The sequence below is a fragment of the Parasteatoda tepidariorum genome, chromosome 5 (assembly GCF_043381705.1).
Source record: "Parasteatoda tepidariorum isolate YZ-2023 chromosome 5, CAS_Ptep_4.0, whole genome shotgun sequence".
Lineage (NCBI taxonomy): Eukaryota > Metazoa > Arthropoda > Arachnida > Araneae > Theridiidae > Parasteatoda > Parasteatoda tepidariorum.
Genome location: NC_092208.1, coordinates 22,592,194 through 22,615,102, shown reverse-complemented (window position 1 = coordinate 22,615,102; position 22,909 = coordinate 22,592,194). Strand labels below are relative to the sequence as shown.

At 28.0% G+C, this 22,909-nt stretch overlaps 1 protein-coding gene across 1 annotated transcript in view; it reads right to left on the bottom strand.

Moving 5' to 3' along the window:
- The window catches only part of LOC107442815 (neurotrimin-like), a 31,408-nt gene extending 13,931 nt beyond the window's left edge, over nucleotides 1-17,477 (bottom strand). Inside the window, exon 1 of the mRNA XM_043043251.2 lies at nucleotides 16,934-17,477. Within this exon, the coding sequence (XP_042899185.1) occupies nucleotides 16,934-17,012 (79 nt within the window). The 5' untranslated portion in view covers nucleotides 17,013-17,477. The remainder of the gene's footprint in view (nucleotides 1-16,933) is intronic.
- Nucleotides 17,478-22,909: the final 5,432 nt, after the last annotated feature.

Here is a 22,909-nt window from a genome sequence, read left to right as displayed (position 1 = left end):
ACATTTTTTAAAGTTTTTAGTGTATTTAAAACCTGATGGCTATTTTATATATATATATATATATATATGAGACAGTGTGTTTTTAAGAAGATTTTAATTTTCTGAAAAAAGATTTTGGGTAAATTGTAGTAACTGATTTTAGTGGGAAGTATTCTAAATTCTTAAGAGAATCACCAGGTTTTTTTTCACGGAAGATTACTAATATAAATTTGGTACATTGGTTGTACATTATTTTCCTGGAATTATATGCTTGAAGAATCAATTTTGCATTGATATCCTAATCTAAACGTGGCAATAAATTTACTTTTTTCTTAAGTAAAGAAAGTTTCCTTTATAAATTGTCCATTTTATGTTTAAATCATCAATTAGGGTAAAATACTTTTTTTATCTAGCGTTTCTAACATTGAACATTCATTTTACTTGGTGAAACGTACATATTCCCCTAAAAGTTAAATTTTCAAATAATGCATAAACACTAACAAATATTAATGAAAACAATTGGTTTCGTAATTAAATGTTTTATGCACTCATGTTTACTGTAACAATGTTTGAATAAATTGCAGTAAAAGAAACTGGCACTCAGGGTGCCGGTTTATTCTACTTCAAAATATTTTTTTCTCCAGAAAATGTGTGTTACAAGACAAATAAAATCTGATATACCTTAACGATTCCAGATATAATTACCATGAAATTACCGAATCACTCTAATTAAATAAATATTAATGTAAAAATTACGTATAATGTTTTACGATAAAAATATATTTCACAGAAAAATGGATTTGATAGAAAATAGAAAAATGGATTAAAAATGGAAAATGGCACCCAAAGCATCGTTTTTCTTAAAACTGTAATTTGATCCTAAATGTCTTACAGCAGGGGTGTCAAACTCAAAAGCTAACTTGGGCCAAATAAACAATGCTTAACTTTAGGTGGGCCGCAAAAAAAATCAATGTTCATCGAAACAAATATTTTTATTTTGTATAGTACATAGCAATAAACATGTATAAAGTTAAATTATTGTTTACGTTCTGATACTTCACATCTCTTCTCTGCTACTATCTTTTCTATTTCAGGAGAAATTTTATTGGCCGAGACTACTTTCAAAATTGACCCAATGTGAGCGTTATTAATACGGTTTCGGACAGAAGATTTATTTCCATTCATAACAGAAAATAATTGCTCTCACTAATAAATACTTCTAAACATGGAAATAATTTCATATGTGAGTTTTCGCGTATTTTCTAACCTTGCCGGTAAATATTCGCAAAATTCAAGCACACCCACTTTAATGAATTTTGCCTTCAACTTTGAGTCTCACTGAATTTCAATCACTTCCATTTGCATATAACTGGATACTGATTCTTTATTTATTAAGAAAATCAAAGAAAACAAACAAAATTTGTCTTCCAAAGAATTATAATCTTTAAATCTTGTTTCAAAATCTGTTCTAAGATTAAATTTTTTTTTCTGCCAATTTTTTATAGGATGCAGTATCATCTGAACTAGATTTGTTCTTGTTGCGCGTTGGGAAGTGCGTTAAATCTTCATTTTTCAGTTGCCTTTCCCAATGAAATAGTTTACATTTGAATGCTTTTTTAATTATGTCAAGCATGTTCGTAGTGATCTGACCCTTGCCTTGTAACAATAAATTTAAACCGGATAAGTGTTTGGTTTATCAACCATAAAAGATAAATCTTGCAACCATATTTGATCGGAGAACAAGCTTGTATCTTGATTTATAGTTCGTAAAAACTTACATATTTTTTCTTTCGCATCCCAGAATTGTTTGAGAGCCTTGGCGTAAGATAACCAACGTACCTTGCTATAGTGGAATAAACCTGAATATGTACTATCTAACTGATAGCTTAGTGTGAAACGGACTCCATTTCAGCCAATTAGAATTATACATTTTCGCGCGTACAATTTAAAATGTTCCGTATAGTTTATAAATAAAGTATATTATAATTTTATATGATGGCTTCGTTTCTAATTCGCATTTCCATTTTATTTTTACTTTGTTTCGGATATATTCTGGGCCACAAAAATGTTCATCTCGGGCCGCGAGTTTGACACCCCTGTCTTACAGTATTTGTAAAAATTACGATTGTGAATTATGCACATTGGAACAAACTTACACGAAATGTAATTCGGAGTGAGACATACAAATAATAATTTTTGACAATTCCTTTAACGTATTGCAAATTTCCGAAACATCAGTGTTATTTTAAAAACTATTGCTTACGTTTCGTATTTTATTCCTAACGTATTGCTTTATAAGTAGTATGTAAAATTAATACTAATCCCTAAAATCACCCATTTTGCGGATATTGAGTGATATAATATCTGAAACCATGGCACAAAACGAAGTTCAAATTTCATCCAATAATAATTGCAATGTTTATGTTCTTGAATTCTCAAGTTTCTCACTCATTTTCGATGGTATAAAAAAGCAATATTTTGATAAACACTAAATACTGTTTATTTCTTTTGCCACGCATACTTTTCCTCTCATAGAGGATTGGCACATTTGGTCAATGCAAGAGAAAAATGCCAGTAGGGAATGAGTAATGAAATAGAATGTCAAGCATATTACGAGATCATATTTCAAAATTGAGTATGCCATGGCCTTATCTTTCCGTAAAGATCAGGAAAACCTCAATGAGAGTATTTCCGCAGATAATGGATGATTGAGGCTACTAAGGGTATGCAGAGAAAAAAAAATACTGGTTTCATTATCATAGTGAATGGCGATGAAATTTTTGGTCAAAGAATATTTAAATAATTATTTGGTAGTTTTTCCGTTCATATGGTAACGGTGTACCGGAATTCTGGTTTTCAAAATTTTAGTTCTTTATCACACATTTCGTAAAAAATACAAATCTAGTATATTAACAAAATGAATGGCTTTTACGACATGCTCTAAGATATCATAAAATTAATAAATTTTATCACATATTATAAAAATATGCTTTATTTTTTAATTCTACCAAATTCATTGTCGTATTTAATAAATCAGACACAGGGTAAATTTTACCATATTCTGTTATTTATGATCATACTTTTTTTCTCATCGTATAAACGACGACAAAATTTACTCTCAGTTTTTTATTTTTTTAGAGTAGGTTTTAACCTATTTTAACATATATCATTCTGTTTGATTTATTTTAAAATTTTGACTAAATCAATCGTGTCAAATATTAAATATCACAGTGGACACTAATATTTTTCGGCAGTGGAAACCTAAACGATAGATCTTCTTTTAGTGGATAATCAATAGCGATTTGTAAATATACAATCCTTATCCAAAGAAAGATCGCCGATTGCCATGTGTATTTAATGTGAAGAACGAAATATTTAATATTATAATTTTCATCTTGCTATATGCTAAAATGAATGAAATAGGCTTAATTATGATTTTAAAAAAAACTGGTACGAACGTAGAATTGAAGAAATGTAATTCTTTTTTCTTGAATTTAGTTATTTCATTTTGAATGGAAGATGTCCGTAAGAAATATTTATGGAAATTCATATGAATGCCTACACTTTTCAAAATTTATTCACAACATTGTTGAATTTTACATGCATAAAATCATATAAACAACCGAAATATTTAATCATATAAGCAACCGAAATATTTAATCATATAAGCAACCGAATAATTTAAGATCATAGATATACATATAATTATTACCATTAAAATTAAAAACCTCGGGGGCCATTGTTTACTTTCCACGGAATCCTAGGGTTGTATAGAACACCTTTTGAGAATTGCTATCCGATTTATAGTGACAACGTTGCATTTCATAAAGATCTTAACAGATTTCAAAATACCACGACGCAAGAGGAGAGATTTTTCGAAAAATCATGCGGTAGCATTTCACAACTTCTCTTGATAGTGCACTGAAAAAAACGTGATCAAAGCTACCATAATAAGGTAGAATTTAAAGAATTTCTAGTTCTTTAGGAACACCAAAATACTTGGCTTCCTTTACAGAAGCTCGTTGGGGGTGATTTTAACGAAATTAAAAATAAAATTTGGTTTTGTAATATGAGATAGAATTTGAAATTTAGTTTAAATTTAGGTACCAAAAGCATAGTAACTGTTATAAAAACTTGATTGATAATAAATGATTTTTAAAATACTATTTCGATTCATTCGATTGAAATTATTTTATATAATTTCTTACGCAGTCTCAAAATCTACACTGATCAAAAAAGCATTTAATTTCATATCCGTCGTTGAACAGCAGACTCAATTTTTATTGTTTACAATTACGGATGTTCAACTCGGTAGCCTTGTTATTTTGAACCCAATCTAGAAGAAAAAGGAACTCCTAGATTAAGTATTCGGAGAAATTTGCTTTTGTGGAGGAATTTTTTATGGAACTAACCCGCACTTGCGTTATATGGAGAGGAAAACCATGAAATCCTCCCAAGGTTAGCTTGACGGTAAGGAGACTCTAACCCCTGATCAGTCAGCCACTGATGGTATTTTATGGCATCACTGTGGTTGGAGCAAACCGGATGAAGATTTGGTATCGATCAGTCATTGCTGGGATTCGAACCCGGTTCTCCTAATTGAGAGGCGCAAAACTACCAGAAGATGGTAAAATTTATTGTTTTGTTTTGGTTCGATTGAAAAACCGAACAAAATCGGTAATTTTTAACATAGTGATTTGGTAATGATTTTACAAAGAATAAGAAATAAAGTGCTGTTTGTAATGTGTCATAAAATTTGATAAATATCATAAAATTTGGTAATTTTATTATGATACTTTAGGGCAGGGCATAAAGCCATATCTTCGGTAAAATTTACTTTTCAGTTTAGTTTTTTTGTTACCAAATGCGTGGTAATAAGAACTATAATTTCGTAAACCAGAGCTTCCTGTAAACTATTAGCATAAGTACAAGAGAATTACTAAATGAATGGTGTAAATATCGTTTATTTTGGTTTTTAGAACCATAATTATAGGGGATAGAACCATAATTACGGTCTTTTACTAGAATTACTTCTTCGAATATTTCATCCTGTGTTAAATATGTTCGATTTATTGCAATGATAGCAAAGAAATAGCAACTTTTTTGACATAAATTATTGTCATTACTAATCAGTCTCACATGCATATAGATATGAATTTAATTATAGGGGATTTCCTGAATCGAAATTGTGTGATGGATTGAATGTCAGATTCGAAGACAAACATATATTTTAATCACCATGAGAAAATGAATTTTTACTTAATCGATTCGTTTTTTGGAGGAGGAGTAAATATTTTTCGAAGTGGGCCGAGCCCCGCATCCCGAGAAAACGAACCCACTGAAAGCGATCCGAGAAAACGAAACACAGTTCTTGTCCCCGGTTAGGATACTTCTTCAAATCAAAATCGCAGGCGTTAAATGTTTATGCGAAACACCATGATAGATTAGAATTGAAAAAAAAAACTGTTTCAGTACAATTGCAAGTTATACTGGGAAACAATGTCACGATATTTGTAAGCAAATAACGCGATTTCTTTCACTATTAAAGATAAAGACTTTGAAAGTAAAAGTAATACTTAAGTATTAGTAAGTATTTTTTATCACTTTGTTAAAAAAATTTCACACTATGAATGCATATTTTATATTTTAGTTAGAATTTAAATTTCAAAGCGATGCTTTTTAATGAATAACTTTCTCTAAACTTTATAGAGTCTCAATTATTTGATTTTAGTCTGAATAAGCACTATAAATGAGTGTATATTTAACTTTTAATAAGCTTTATGCAAGGTTATTCCAATTCAACATATGTTCGATGAATAGTATGGAAAAGAAAAGTGTATATAATTTTTCAAAGATATTAGTTTCGTGCGCGATTATTTAATAGCAATAAGGATAAAACATTAAACAACCTAATTTAGCAATCGAAATATAAATAAGTATTTAACAGATAGATTCATTCTGAGACTGTTATGGTAATCTTATGCTTGAAAGCAAAATTCTTAGAACTCATTTCATTCGTCAAAACGTTAATGGTAACAAAACGGCTTCTGTATTAAATCTAATTAAAAGATAGTAATCGAGCAAATTAATTTATTATAAAACTTCATCTATAGAATAACAGAATTAGAAAACAAATTTTGCAGAAAATGCTCTTATAATCATAAGGGATATATAAAATGTCATAAGTATAGGAGTCATGTTGTTTTTTTTTTCTTTCTTTTATATGATTTTCTCTCATAGACAGTTTTTGAAGAAGAAAAAGAAAACCTTTAGAGAATTTGAAAACATTTGACCCGTTTTTTAAGCATTTCATATGTTTACATATTTAAGTTGTTTGCGGAATTTATTTTGTGGAGAAAAATGTAGAAGAATTTCAGAATAAATACTGAAAAAATTATCAAAAGTAGGAGAGTGTGTTGCACCTTATGCCATTGCCAAATTCAAGAAACTAAAAGCAACGTCGGCGTTAATCTTTTTTTTCTTTCTAATTTTGATTTTAAGCAATTGATGAGATTGATTGATGAATTGATGAGATTTGATTTTAAGCTGAAAATGCATGAACCTGAAGCATTAATTTACTATAATTGTGAGAGAAAAAAATTTATTATTAATCTTTTTTAATATTCGAAATACACTTTTAGAAAACGAAAGCATGAAAATGTAATGTTATTTGTTCATGTAACTTTATTTTTTCGTAAAAGAGAAAATTTATATGCATTTGTAGATTTTGTTAAAAAATGGATGCTTAAATTTTGCAAATATTTATTCGTTTTTGTCGAAACCATTTTCTCTGAGTATATGCTCTGAGAAAACTTTTGCAAAAAAGACAAAATAACTATCGTCACTTTTTTGAGAAAATAAATTTCGTCAAAATTAAAAAAATAAAAAATCTTTATTTATTTTTTAAGACAATCACAAATAAGGGACTCATTGGGCCTAATATGACTAACTTTCCTAACAATCACTTTATCAGTCACTCAATCTATCGATGTCACTCAAACAACACAACAGATAGGACAGATAGATAATTTATGGCCATGTCCGAAGCGGGATCCGAACCCGGGATCTTCCTGGTATGAGGACAACTCCATAATCCCTAAACATGCCGGTCAGTACGTTTCCTCACTTCATTTTCGATCGTCAAATTTTCTTTCTAGTTTCTTCATTTTTGATAAGTATCTTCCACACTGCACTGCTATGAGGCTGAGGGAACATTTTCAATCTACGTTAGAGAATTCCTGTTCTGTCACGAATAACGTGATTCTCAAAATTAACGAAATGTAACTGAAAGATTGCTGAATCGTCAAAAGTATTAAAGTGTGTGTGTATATAAACTTGATGTTGAAACCAGCATTGCTCTGGTAAAAATTAAAAGACTATATTAAGGCACTGTTGTTTTTTTGCACTTATTTTAAGGTAATCAATGGTATAGTTACTATAGTTAAGTCTTCATTTTAAGCCCTCAAATTTTCGAGCTATATTGGAACTTGTTAGCTTCATTTTCAACCTCTCTAATAAAGTTCTCTTTATAATAGAAAATGTAGGAGCCACACCCGTGTCATGAAATAAAAATATTTAAAACTAAACAGCTATTTTAAAATTTATCAACCATTAAAATTCTAGTAAAAAATACCCTGTGGGCAACTCTACACTTTGCAGAGATGATATTAAAGAGTTGAAATTTTCATTACTAATTTGTAACAATTTGCATCATTAATACAGAAAAAGTTATTTATCGCTTATGAGATCATTGTTTTATAAGCTTGCATTTTATAAATGTCGAATATAACAGAACAAATAAAAGAACAAAAATAAAGTAAATATTAAATGTTTAGATATTATGTGTTGAGAGATGCATATAAATTTTCAAAATATTAATATATTTATGTAGATATATCTCAATTACATAATGATAGACACAGTTCTCTATTACAATGGTTTTAATGTTATTAGTCTCTTTCTTTAGTAAAACTACTTCGTGTTGATTTCTTCTCATCGATTAATCAAATTATTTTCAGTTAATTATATTTCCTATCATTATTTTTTATATTTTACTTCTATTGACATTAACAAACAATATTAAATTATTCTTATTATTCTTGTAAACAATTCAAGTGTTTATATGCACTGTAAGAAATTTCAGATCAAATTACGGTAAAAAAAGTAAAGTACTCAGGGTGCCAGTATCTTTTCACCTTAAAAACTATTTTTAAAAAAACATGGAAAAACTTGACATATGGCAATTTTCCCAGTATTTACTGAATGACATTAATTAACAAAACATTACTGTAATATTACTGTATAATAACAGCGAAAATGGATTTTATAGTAAAACGAATTTTACGGATGATGCAAAAGTGTTGACACTTTTTGACACTAATTTGATAATGAATTTTTTACAATATATTCTGGTATATAATTCTTAAGATTGCATACTTATTATTTTTTACTTATATGCTTATATTTTTAAGAAAATATTGATTTTTAGTAAATAAAAACAATGTTGACGGAAGAGAATTCTGTTTGATTAGCATATTAACAGTTAACTCCATAAACCTTTAAGATTGGCTCTTAGTTTGTGAAAGTGCATATATTGGAGCTAAATATAATCAGGGTTGGACCTTTTTTTCTTCCTTACATTAAATATGCTCAATTTTTTGCTATTTCTGTATTTATCCCTGCAACGGAGTGTATTCCAAGCTTTTGCAGCATTTTAATAAAAAAATAATAAGTATATTTCAAATTAATATATTATTGCGATTCATTTTTTTCCTATTTAAATTAATTTAATTTGAATTTGCTGGAATTTAAATTTTTCCACGACACACAAATTTGAAGTAGTAGACTTGTAATTAGATCTGATTAAGTTTTACATAATTCATTTTGTTAAACAATTTTAATACGTGCACCGATAAAATTAACTGTAAAATGAATAAGACATTCTTCAAAATATCATGTATATAGAAATTTGTAAGTGGAAATAAAATTTTTTCTTCTGAGACAAAAACATAGTTTTATAAATTCACTTTGTGTCGAATTTTACTGGCTTTTGATAACTTATAGAAATTTAGAAAAGTTTAATGTTTATTAAATAATATCGAAGACTATGAAAAATGTTGTCTAGACATCGCATCAGTTTACTGAAAATAACATAAAATAAACTCACGGAAAACTAACATTTTATAAAAGTTTACTTATATTTTAAAGAAAAATATACAATTTGATAAAGTGCCATTGCAGAACTGCATATCTAAATCATTTAATCAAAACACCAACACTCTAAATCAACTGTAAATCATTTGCATAACTTCCTGAAGAATATTCTTTTTGAAGAAACATAAAGTTATTCGCCCACTGCTTTTTATGCATAATTTACAGCAAATAACAAGCTGATGTCCGTTTACTTTTTAAAAATGAGGAAAAACTTTTCCAGATTTAAGACACTTATTAAGAAAACAGGTGTAATCTTTTAAGATATTTTAGTTATCAAGCAGCATGTGAGGCAATTATGTTAATGGTAAAGAAATATATTCAGGATTAAAAGTTTTTTATGATGACATAAAAAAGCATAATTTTAAAGAATGAATTAAATGCTTAAAACTTTCCCTGCATAAAGGGGGAAATTTTGAAATAAGCATATAGTAATTAAAAAGCACGATAAAACTTTTTTTAAATACTTTAATAATGGACAGATTATTCAAAACTTTCAGGGATGAAACATGTATTATTTTAAATTATTTAAAACTCTTGAAAGATTTTCCAATAAAAAATTATTTTTCACTTATATGAATATTATGAAGATAACGTTTAATAACAAAGAACACTAAAAAATATTTACACAATATTTTGCTGGTAACTTATGATTTTACGGGCATAATATTGCTTGAGAAACTACCAAAGGTTTGAACTTTTGTAGTACATAACATGCACTGTTCTCTAATAGTTTCTCAACAGTTTGTGGGATAGTTAAAATTTTAATTTACGTCTAAGGTTCGACCATGTACATTGAGAAAAAATACTGTTAATTTACCGTACTGTATAGTAATAACACTTCTGGTAAAAGAAACAAACATAAATCTAGTTAATTTATCCAAAATATACGGTATTTAAACCATTCGTTCATTAGTTTTTCCGTTCACATGGTGAAAAAGTGAAATATTTAGTAAAAAAATGAAACTGAAAAGTGAATTTTACCGAATAAATGATTTTTGTGCTGAGCTTTAAGATATCATCATATAATTACAAAATTTTAGTGAAATTTTTATAATCAGAGAACATAAAACCATATTTTATTCTTAATTTTTATAAAATTATTACCAAGCCGATTCCGTAAAAATTGCCGTGAGTGTTTTGGTGTTCCAAAAGTGCAAGAAATACAACAAATTTTATCATATTTAGGTAGTTTTGACCATATTTTTTTCTCAGCGAATGTTCACCAAATCCCATCTAAAGTTCAAATATGTTTATTCTTTATTTCGCATACTTGGTTTTAATTCTGATTTTTTTTTTCGTGTGCAGAAGGTAATATTATTTCAGATATGAATCTGCAGTGTTAAATTGTGGTAAAAACTAAAGTTAAAATATAATCAAATCTAACAGAATAAGGTAAATTTTAAGTATCTCTACCTCTGCAGGAATACCAAAAAGCTCGGTAATTTTAATCGAACTGCTTCGGTAACAATTTTTTTTTTTAAATTAACACTTAAATATGCTTTTATAAGTTGTGATAACATTCAGTAATTTTATTATGATATTTTAGAATAGGGCACAAAAATTACTTACTTGGTTAATTTTCTGTTTTGTATTTCTTTCTAAATGTATTGTAACCAGAACTAAAATTTTCACAACTAGAATTTTCGGTAAACCGTTACCATATCAATGTAAAAGTTATGATTTTTGTTTAACATTCGTCTGCCATTTCCTTACAATGCTATATCTTTTACAGATTTCTTCCGTGTTTGGCTAGATGGCTTCAAAAAACAAATTGATCGTCCTAAATAGCTATTTCTAATAACATAGACGGAGGCTTTAATTCCATCTATTTAACATAGTCTATAAAAAGCTTTTTCTTCGTGACTTCGTTCTTAGCACGTTCTTAGCACGTTTCATATAACTATATGTAGCGCAAATGCAACACTCTGGTAGCGCAGTTTTTTAATGCATCACTCATAAGATCAGTGAAGATCTTAGAGGTGGTGAGTTAAATCCAAGATGTCGATCAACGCGTATATACACCAAGGTGCGCGTAAAATTGGGCTGGAAGTCCTTCGTGGGTGTGGTGAGGGAGTGATATTTGGAGAGGGGGCAACAGCTTGGGTGCTGTCTACGTCTTCTGATGAAATTCGTTTCAGGGCGTTTAAGATATCAGAGTCTGAAAAGAGGTGGCTAAGTGCGTTGCCACGGTATGGCGGTATGGGTAACGCAAATGTAAATTGAATCAAATTAACGTCAGACAGAGTTCTTTCAACATTTTATATGGACTTTCATTCCCAGAAATAAAACTCTCAGTTTTGACAATTCAGCAATCCTTAAGCTGTATTTCGTTAATTATAAAAATCATATCGTCACGAAATTATGTGCTCTGTGAAAAAACTGAAATATATGACGAAAATGTGTCCTCAACTCAGAACCTAATCGCAGCCCATTGAGGGAGATTGTTAGCTAGAATGTCGAGGCGGAAATCAGGAGTAGGTACTATAGGATGGTCAAGGAGTTGGTTTTGTACTAGGAAGATTCAGGGTTGGAATCTCGATTCGGGCCAGTGTGCAATTCATCTCACTTTCTATGTGTCTTTCTTGAGTTGTTCGGTTGACATTGATCTACCCACATGGTGCTCACGATAAAGTGATTATTAGGAAAATTCGATACATTATGCATTACGAGTTATTTTTTTCTAATTTCTTTTTGGACAAAAATAATCTAATGACAAAATATTTCTTCATTTTCGTCTAAATTAATTTATTCGAAAAAGCAACGATAATTAATTTGTCTCTTAGGAGAAATTTTTGCTCTTATTTATATCTCAATATATACCTGGAAGTGATTTCGTCAATAACGAAGAAAGTTTTTGCATATCGAACATCGAATTTTTACAATGTTTCTACTTGTAATTGATATATAAGGGGCAATAGTTTTGTGATACTTAAAGCAGGGGAGTTAATAAAATATTTTATCTTGTGTTTCTTTATGTATCTCAGCACATCAGCTATTCTGTAAAAAATTCTGTATCCAATTACGATAAGATGTACTGGCACTCAAGGTGTCTGTTCGTTTTTATTGTAAAATTCATTTCTAACGTAAATTTTGACGATCGAATTATAAGGTATATAGTAAGAAATAACTATAACTGAATCACTGTAATTAATAAAATACTGTAAGAATTACGGTATAGAATTGAACGAAAATTTTAAATTAAAAATAGACTTCACATTAAAAGTGATTTTGAGGATGCTGCATTCAGGGTGACAGAACTTTTTACCGTAATTTGATTTAGAAATCTTTACAAAATGTACAAAATGGTGGCGTTTTACAAAAATGTTTGCTTCGAAACTCCATTGCTGATGTAGTCCCGAATTTCATTTATTATTTTACTACTGCCGGCAGGTTCTCAACACAATACATAGCTGTTAAAGTTCAAAACTACGACTTTATATGAAGAGAAAAACAAGTTAGTATTTTAGTTTCCTTGAAATATAATGAAGATAATTCTATGTAATGTCTAAAAGAATATGTTTGAACAAAACAAAATTGCGACTGTAAATTGTGTGATTAATTGTGTAATTTTATCGAGAACTTTAAAGAATTAAAACCTCTAAAGGAAGAAAACTGAGAATTTCCTTTAAAAAAAAAGTGAAAGATCACATCGGTGTTTGAACTTTATCTATTTCATTTTTTTTGAAAATTCTTTTTATAGATATTACATGCGTAATAGTTTACTCTATGTATATAGTATAGCTATAAAAATAATGCATAATTTATAAAGAATATAGAATTGATGAAGAATGTATATTTCATTAAGAATATGTAAATAGAAATATAAAATGTTAAAGAATAAATGAAGAATTTTTACTTTATTAGAAAAAAATAAGTTTCTCATTATTATTTTCTGTAAAATTTCAGATAATTCAGAAAGTTTCTTTACAAAAAATAAATTTGAAATTTGTTTGATGGTTAATCATGTTACTGACGATAATTAATAACTTAATGAAGATTAAAATTTAAAAGTTTTTCAGATGAATTTCTGAGAATAGAAGTTTTTACAAACATTTCTCCAATAATGCTGCACAATAGCATTTAAAAATATTAGGATTAAATTTAATTTTAGATTTTAAAGTTGTGTTACTTTTCAAGACGAAAGAAAATTCATATAGTACTGAATTTCTTAATTTTAGAGTTTTTGCAAATATTTCTGATTAAATCAATTATTAAGCTTTTCATTACTGTTTCAAATAATCATTATTTTTTCTTCTCAGACAATTTTTTGACATTCACCATGATTCATATGTTCCTTGATCACTCATTAATAAATAAAAAAATAAATTATCTATCACAATGTCGTAATTTAAAATGAAAATAATTTTTTTCCGCTAAATACTAAAAAATAGCTGTCTAAAAACAGATGCATTTTTATTAAGAGCTAATCGTCTTCATATCCTGCTTAGCAACACTTAATTATCTTTTCTTATTACGGAAAAAATACTTTACTCATTGGATCGGATAAAATGTTTAATAAATGATTATTTAAATATTTTTTACCATTGCCTTTAAAAAATGATTTGGTAAAGAAAATAAAAAGTTAATATCCTTCTCAATTTTAATTGCGAACGAAAATTTTTTGTACAGGAAAAATCAGAAATTGTTAAAAATTCAAACTTAAGTCACCTACCATATTCTTACTTAGCTCAAACTTTTTTTGGAAAATTACGATTCTTTTATCTCGTATCTTTGAATTACCTTTAGTTTATTTGATATTTTTACTAATTATTTTACACTATAGAGGTTAAAGCAAATTATTATGCTTTTTTCTCCTTTGCAATTTTTTTAACTGTATGATTAGTTATCCTAATTTTGACGCATATTTTAATTTATTGCATTTCGGTAAGCTTGCCTTCGGTTTTCTTCTTTTTTTGACGATTACATTCAATATTCTTTTTTTTGTTTCGAAGCATAGACACATTATAAGGAGCATTTTTATCTTAGGATAATTATTCTTTATTTCTTTTAAAATGACTCTTGCAAAGAATTGTGTCCTGACGATAGCCTTTACGTTTTATTCATAAAAATTTATCCTTATTTTGCCATGTTTGTATATATATATATTTGCGTAATTGTGAATTGTGATTTTTTATTTATTTCTTAATTCAAATTTAAATATCATATTAATAAGAGAATCTGGCTTAATAATTAAATCGTTGAATATCCAATAAAATAACTCATTATCATTGGAGGAATTTTGTGGAAAAAATGCTTGACACTTACTTCCGAAATAATTTGAATGTTAACAAAATTTAAACCCACTGGTGCAAAATATTAGTCACAAGATTATGAAAAATATAGTTACTGAGGACGCTTTAATGGGTGCTATAATATCATTGCGTCTGTGAAAGCAAAAAAAAGGGCATAGCACGAGATTGTCTTCATATTCTGAAAAAGTCACTAAAATGGGGGCACTTATAAATGTGTGAACTATATTCCTTTAAACAATATAAGAAAAGTAGTTTGAATAAGATATGTCGTTCTGTTTTCCCAAATTTTCGGTCGTCATGAATAACATTTATAAGTTAGATATGCTAAATTTAATAAAATATATTGACGTTGTCTTAACAATATACTCTTTTTTTGAAAACCTAGATATCCCACTCCGATCATATCACAGACAAAAAGAACCTTATGTAAGCTCTAGAGCAAGAAACAACAATTGTTTTATTTTTAAAAAATACGTTAATTAAAAAGAAAACAGTCACAAATTCGCACTTTCAGAACTTATAAATATCTACATGTAATTACAGAATCGCAGATCACACGAAATAATAATAGTATAATATATTTGGCTCTGTAAGTTGGCTTTATTTATAGTTAATGAACTTAAAACGAAATTTATAGAAGATTAAAACAAAAAAGTTCAATTTTTATACAAATAATCTTCAAATGTTAACAAAGTATTGGTTATATTAATTGAAATCTGCGTAGAAAAGCTTTAAAAACATATTAATTACTTATAAAGTTCTAGCTGAAAGCATGGTTTGTATTTGCTTATATTTTAAATATTCTTTGAGAAGAAATTTAGATTTTTTAAATTGAATTTCTGCAAATTAAAATTTTCAAATACCTATAAGCAACTTAATTTTAAAATTAAGTTGCTTATAGGTATTTGAAAACATTTAAGTGGTTATGGTAGTCGTATAAAGTTATTGTTACTTTGTTACCGAAACTTGTTACTTTTTCTCCAAAAAATTCTTATAAAATTAAAGCTTAATTATATTTATCCAATTGCTAAAGTATTGAATTAAGGTATTGAGTTAATCAAATGCTTTGAAAAAAGTTTATGACAATAAAACAAAAACAGACGCACAAGGAAAATTTTAAAGTTACTAGAACATTGAAAAATTCCATGATCTGTTCAAAGCAATTTTGACAACGAGAACTGAATATTAATATATAGATATTCGAAATGGAAGCTTTTTTTTGTCGCTCTGTAAGAAACATTTAATTTGGACACGATAGGTTGTATATAACTTAATAAATGCAAACTTTTTTAATATTTAAAAAAAACAAGTAATATAACAATGATGATTCCCCAAAATACATTCCAAAATCTGAAATTCTCACAAAAAAAAAAAAATTATGGAGCATTGAAAAAAAAGTATGATCTAAACTACTAGAAAGTAAAAACTGTTGCTGACCCTATGGAAACATCAAAAATCATGGTAATTTTTACCAAAGCAATTCGGTAATGGCGTTTAGTAAAATTAATAATAACATTAGTTTTCATCGCCATGTTGTTTAGGAGTAAATTCGATAAAATTTGGTAATTTCATCGCTTTTTCTGCAATATGGCGCAAAAACCATTTATTTGGTTAAATTTAAGCTCCAGTTTTATACTTTTTTCTAAAAATGTGATTATAAGAGGCATAACTTTGAAAATTTGAAAACCAGAATTCCCACTAAACCGTTACCATCAAACTGAGAAATTACCAAATTAATAGTCAAAACACCATATATTTTTAGTACCAGAATTATGTTCTTTTTTTACTAAAAGAAGTATAACTATAAAAGTACAGTAATTTTACCAAAGATTTGCTTTTCAGCATAAGGGGATTTGGTTCTCTAACGTAGGAGTTTATCCATCATAATTAGATGACACCGGGCTAATAGGTTACCTAATCCTATCTGGAAAGAAAATATGTAATTCAAAGAAAATGGTGTAGATATATCAACAATGCCCTTCCTGCTTTTTTGCAAAGCATTGCCAAGTCAGATTGTAGCAGATCTACAAAGATAGAATTTAAACCTTCTTCATTATCTCTAAATTTACTTTATCTAGCTTCAACTGACTGTCTGTTTTTTCTAACTTTGGGCAATTTCTTAATAAAAAAATCCTATGAATTCCGAAAATACTTCGAAACTGAATTTTCGAGAATTCGTTGATTCTCTTTTTATTACAAACTCTCGTTTTCATGGCAAAATGGTAGAAAAAAGTATGAAGCCATTTCTTAATAGATGAAGTGGTTCCTGTAAGCTCTCAACAAACTTCCTCTTTAAACAAACAAATTTCATACTTGAGGAACAGGTGTGTAATGGTTCATGTGTAAATATTGATTCATAGAAACCGGGAAAAACTAAGAAATATATTCATGTATAATAAATTGTGCATGAATGAAGTACGCATTTATTCCAAATTGCCCTACAAGAAAATTAAAAAATAAAATATATATATATTTTATAGTATACTTACAATTAGATATTAATCCAAATATTATCACCACAAATAAACAATGCGGGACGCATTGTTTAAAACCTATATCCAGTACCATGCTTGAAATTTAGCATTCCAATATTCTCAATGGTTATTTTAGTTAAGTCTATCCAAAAGACAAATTGTCATTTCATTATTTTTCTTTATATCAGGAAAAATTCTATAACTTTTTATTGATTAAATTTTTAGATGCATTAATTAACCCATTTTAATCACAATGAGATATTCAATAAGTTTTAACTTTCTAATAGTATTTGGAGTACATAATCACATTAAAAAAAGAGTTTGTATATTGTACGACTAAAGTTTTATATCATATATGTGCGTTGGATATTTCTTTCTTAAATATCCACGAACGAACTTTAACCCAACATCTCTAGTTCACGAACAACCACACAGCGCAGCGAAACCGATAAGAAGTTACAGACAACTGTGATTCTCATTAAGTTCTGCTTCGATCAGCATCGGTGTGAAAAATGATGCTGAAGAGCTGGTCCAAACGCCTGGAAGATTTCTGATGAACAGAAGCAGTCAGCGACTGCACGTGCTTGTATGGTCGATTCTGAGACACAGAGAGTCTGCGCAAAAGATGATCACCGGTCGAAGCTTTGCCGACTTGAGTGGGATTTGTTTTAAGGGGGTTCTCTAGTGTTTGGACTTTATTTAACCCCGACCTTTTATCCACATTTTATGTTAAATTGATAGAAACAAATACTTTCTTCATCAAAAAAAATATACATTTTTTACAGTAAATCTGATTTATATTTTCACAGCACATATTAAAAGTAAATTGTAAAATTTAAAATATAATAGAAGAAATATTTAGAGAATATTCATCACTAAATCGTAATTATATATATACGTTACATTACGTGACTATAATATTGAAATATAAAGTTTAAATATAACTTGTGCATAATGATCTGATTCATAAAATGATACTTCTAACTCATTTTAGTCGTGGAACTATTGGGAAATCACCGAAAAAAGTTATGTTTATTCAGATAAATTGCTTTTTCGTGTCTTCAAAATATCGTCTTAAAAATTTATTGGTATATTTTTAGGTTACCTCTTTGAACCATTAACATTGAGTCTTAGTTAGTGAAGATCAGATCGTTAGATCAAAAGTTATCTTGTATGGTATGTTTTTCTTTTCTTTTCTATTTTTTTGCTCACAGCATAGCAAGTTTTTACATATTTTTTTGGACTCCAAAACTGATTTTTCAAATATTTGAAATAAACGTGTTTAAAAATTTCATCTATTTCCCAAAACGTACAGGTTTAGAACCAATTGTTCTGTTCAAAACTTAATTAATTAATCTCACCGCATTCGTTCAACCTATACTTTAAATAAATATAATTCGTTTTAAGTAAAACTAATTAAAAATTGTACAGCCCGTTTATTAACTTTTTTAAGATTTTTAAATCGGAGACCTAATATCAGTTCAACTGGGAAAGTGCCTGGTTTTGGTATTTTTAAAAATATTGTTTTCTCTGACAAAAATTCAACTCTTAAGTACTGTTCAAAATTTTTAACTTGAAATAAACCTAAAATAGTTATGAAAATGAATGATAAATATTTATTTTACTTGGAGTTTTAAAAATATGAAAATATTAAGCGAGAACACTATAACTTCAGTTCAGCATTCATAATCTTCCAGACAATCGTCAAAGTGCTTTGTTTAGAGAGCTTTTATGTTTAACTTTAACTTCCGCAACTTTGATATTTTATGTGGGAAGGAAAACTCTTGATAATTCAAATGAATTTTTTTTTCCTATTTAAAAATACCTTAAATATAAAAATAAAAACTTTAAATTACGATTCTTTTTCTTTGAAATGAGTTCAAAACTAAATTTTCCTCATTTAGAAATAAGCTTTCAGACATTACAAATGAAAAGACTTAAGCATATTTGTCTTGAATAAAAAGTATTATTTCACGATCACAAAGAACTCGCCGATGCTTTGAAAATTAATAAAATTTAAAGAGTATATTCGCAAACTTTCAGTTTGTACTTAAGTATTTATAAACAAAATGTTCTTTTTCTTTTCCAGTTTATAAATAAAAAAGGAATACCTCTATTTAAAGAGATTATGAAAAAGTTTTATGAGTAAATTTATGAGTAGTTTCAAAATCCTGAGAAATGTGAGTGTAGTTGCTATGAGTACGAATTTAGATATTTATATAATGTGTCTCTAACTAAAAATCTATATTTTGGATGCTTCGCTTTTGATGCGATGATAAAGAATATGTTTTAATATGTGTTTGATTTTCTTAACTATGCATTATGTGATTTAATGACCTAATTTTTAGCAATTTAATTAATCTAAAAGTATTTATTTTACTACTTAAGGTGCACTTTTCGAGTGCTAACGTAAGGCAAACAATCTGAATAATACATAATATAAAAATATAACACATTAAATAATCCTGACAAATTAGATTCGACTTTCTCTTTCAATGGTTCTGGTAGTTATTTTTAGTTATGTCATTTTTTTGTGCATTTGGCATTTGAAGTAACGAAAACCTTTACAAAAAATATATTTTAACTTTATAAATATGCTTTTGTTTAACTTCCTTTTTTATTTAACTTTTTTTTATTGAACTTCACTTTTTGAGTATTTTGCTATATTTCTAGAACTAATAAGATTAACCAAAAACAAGAATAAAAGAAATCTTGTATTTGGTTGTAGAAAAAGTATTGATCAAAATTTATTTCATGTGAAACGTTTTATTTTTTTTAAATAATTTGCTCAATTTTTATAGACTTTATGAACGTTCAAAAAATTTTTGATCGTAAAATATACAGACATTTTTCTAAATGAATCTGAAACAGATGCAATTTGCTAAAATGATTGCAATTTAAAGAGATAAAAAATCCAAAAAATGAACAAAATTGACTGATCGGTGTATGATTAACAAGATTACAAAATATTTTCTTTTTATTTTGTTTTATTATTGTTCAAAAAATATTTGGAATATTTTTTTTTCAAAATGTTGATTTTTATTTTGACGTATAAATTTTAAATTGACTTAATCATTTGAGTATTTTTGAATTAAAAAAAAACTGTCAAATAATAAATTTAAAAATACAAACTAAAAGCTGTTTAAAAAAAATGAAATATTGGTTCAAATTACCCATTGTTAAATATTTTTCCCAAATTATGCAAATTTTTTCTATTTCAATTAAATATTTCCCGAGATAGAGAAAAGACACTAAAATTCAGTAACCATTGAAAGACCTGAACTAAGGAATGCTCTCCGAAAATGCATCCTTATACAATATTGTGTCAAATTTAGTAACTAAAGGATACCTGCACTAAATAAAGTGCATATTTGAAGCTAATATTTGGTAAAATTAAGATCGACTTTTAGTAATTGTAAGATTTTTAGCTGCTGTTCCTTATCCATTTTGTGTAGGCTTTTAAATCAAGTTCAAACGATCAACAAGTCACCAACAACTCTCCCCTTCACTCAAAAGGTACCTATACAATCAAGGAAATGAGAGGAAGATGCAATTGCTTAATAGTAAAAATTGGCATATTTCTTCTGAATTCCGTGGAACTTTTTTTATGTAGCCAGTTCGTTCTAAGTTTAGATATAGCAGTTTCAGTAAATATGGAACAGGAGAAGTGCAAACTCAATCCAGGGCGCATTGTGGCGTAAAAAAAACATAAACTGGAAAAATCCACCAATCAGTATTTATTTTAGCCTAAAACAAGGAGTTAGCCACAGAACCTTGAAATTTGAGTAAAGGGGTCATAAAAGTTCACTACCCCCCAGCAAACAGATAAGCTCTTTTGTTTCCATAAACCAACACAGGATAGAATGTACTGCAGGCCCACAAGGCTGATCTAGACCAATCCAATTTCGAAGAGAATTTTTTCCTAAAATTTCCAGGTTGCAAGGCCAATTCCTCAACTATTGAATTGAACCATTGCTATTAATCTATAACCATATATCAGGTACGCTAGAGACCAAAAGACTCAAAGCATTTTTTATAGCTTATGACCAATGCTCGAGAAAGTCTAGTTGTAATGACCTCGAATTCCAATATACTTTGCTACTCTGGATTTCCTTTGTGTCTGCTGCCCATTATGCCTGCTCATTTGAAAGTATACATTAAAAGTAGCATTACTAAATGATGTGATGGGTTTAAAAAAATTTAAAAGAGAACTGAGTTCAACCTCTTTGCCAATCAAACCCTGCCTCCATATTATCTCAACAAAGCTTTCTTAATCAATGTTAATATCGTCAATTAAATTAAAAATGTACCATTCTATTATAGGGAGCAAATTTTTTAACTTGGCAATGTACTTACTTAGCAAACTTCGAAAATCACTTATGCTTGCTATTAAATACATATAAACGGTACTTTTTTATATAAATTTTATTTAAAAAAAACTGACAGGAAAGACCATAAAAATAAAATGAAGTAAAAAATCTCGTTTCGCATTATAACATAAACTTTCAGACTTTTATCAAGAACAATTTAACTTAATTTCTTTGAAGGAGAGTTTACTTCAAAGAGGAAAAAAATCACATGACTTCATTTAAAGAATCAAAGGCAATCGACAGTTTTCTCTCTATAAGACGAAAAACAAAAAAGAAGCTAATCAAGTGCAGCATTAATCTAGAAATCGTGTTTATGGAATAATTTTAAACTTTTTGTCATTGACAGTTTCTTTGATTCTCGGAGTGAAAATTTTGTGACTTTTTTACGTATCGTTGAGTTTTGAAGATTTTTTTCTTAATATAAATTGTGTTTTTGAAAATTGTTCTGAGCTTTTGAAAATCAGTGAAATACATAATATTAAAAATGAAGTTTTGGTCTTTATTTAAAACCAGTAGCAAATATTTTAGAAGAGTATTTAAGACTTCTATCAAATAATATGAGGTTCACCAATGTTAGGACGAGTATATATATATATATATATATTTATATACGAAATACCATAGTACTTTTGTTCTCAATCATAAAAAATACATAAAATGCAATTTCTATTTGTCGTTGCGTGGTGGAATCACTCCAATGCTTTAAATACAATCACATTACAATTTTCAATTTGATTGCAATTCAAATTTAAATTAATTTAAATAATAGGTAATTGGTTTTTCAAAAAGCACAATAAAAGTACATTTCTGTGCCGTATTCAAAGAGGGTCAGAAAAATTTTTCAAATTGTTGTAACAAATCAAATTCGAATTTATTTAAGCATAGTATCTTCAAATTAATTTAAAAATTAATTATCAGAAATTAGATGTATTTAATTCAGCTTGGCTTCACAATTTCCATGATAGAGCAAAACATATTTACAATCATATTTTATAATAATTTTTCTACGAGTGCTAAAATGTAAAGAAAAGTCTTAAATTAAGCATTATTTTACAGTGTTCATTTACAAATGATTAGCAACACATTAAAAAAGAAACTAATTTTAAAAACTACTTTTTGATACATTCAGTTTTAATAATCACACAAAAAAATCTTGATAAAATTCTCTAGTAACATGCAAACTTTTAGAGCCCTTTCACTCAAATGCTTATGAAACTTGCAACAAATTCAAAGAATTAGCAGAAATTATTGATTTTTATTCTTGTTATTATTACTGATAGTGGTACGAATAAATCCCCAAATTTACAAAACAAAAAATATAAAGTGATAATATCGTCAAAAATTAGCATTTTGTGTGACAACACATCCATGCCCTGATTGGGATTCAAACGCAAAGCCATTAGCTTCACATTCAAACACTGTGACTGCTCGGCCATCTGATGGCCATTTGTTTAATATAACACACAGTATATAACGTTTGTTATTGGTAATTCTATTTTTAGAGTATTCACGAGCCTTTTATTAACGAGACAAATTTTAAAAATGAAAAAATACCGTAGTTCATGTTATGATTTTTTGCATTACAAATATATGCATGCATACTTTTAAAATGTTCAAGCTT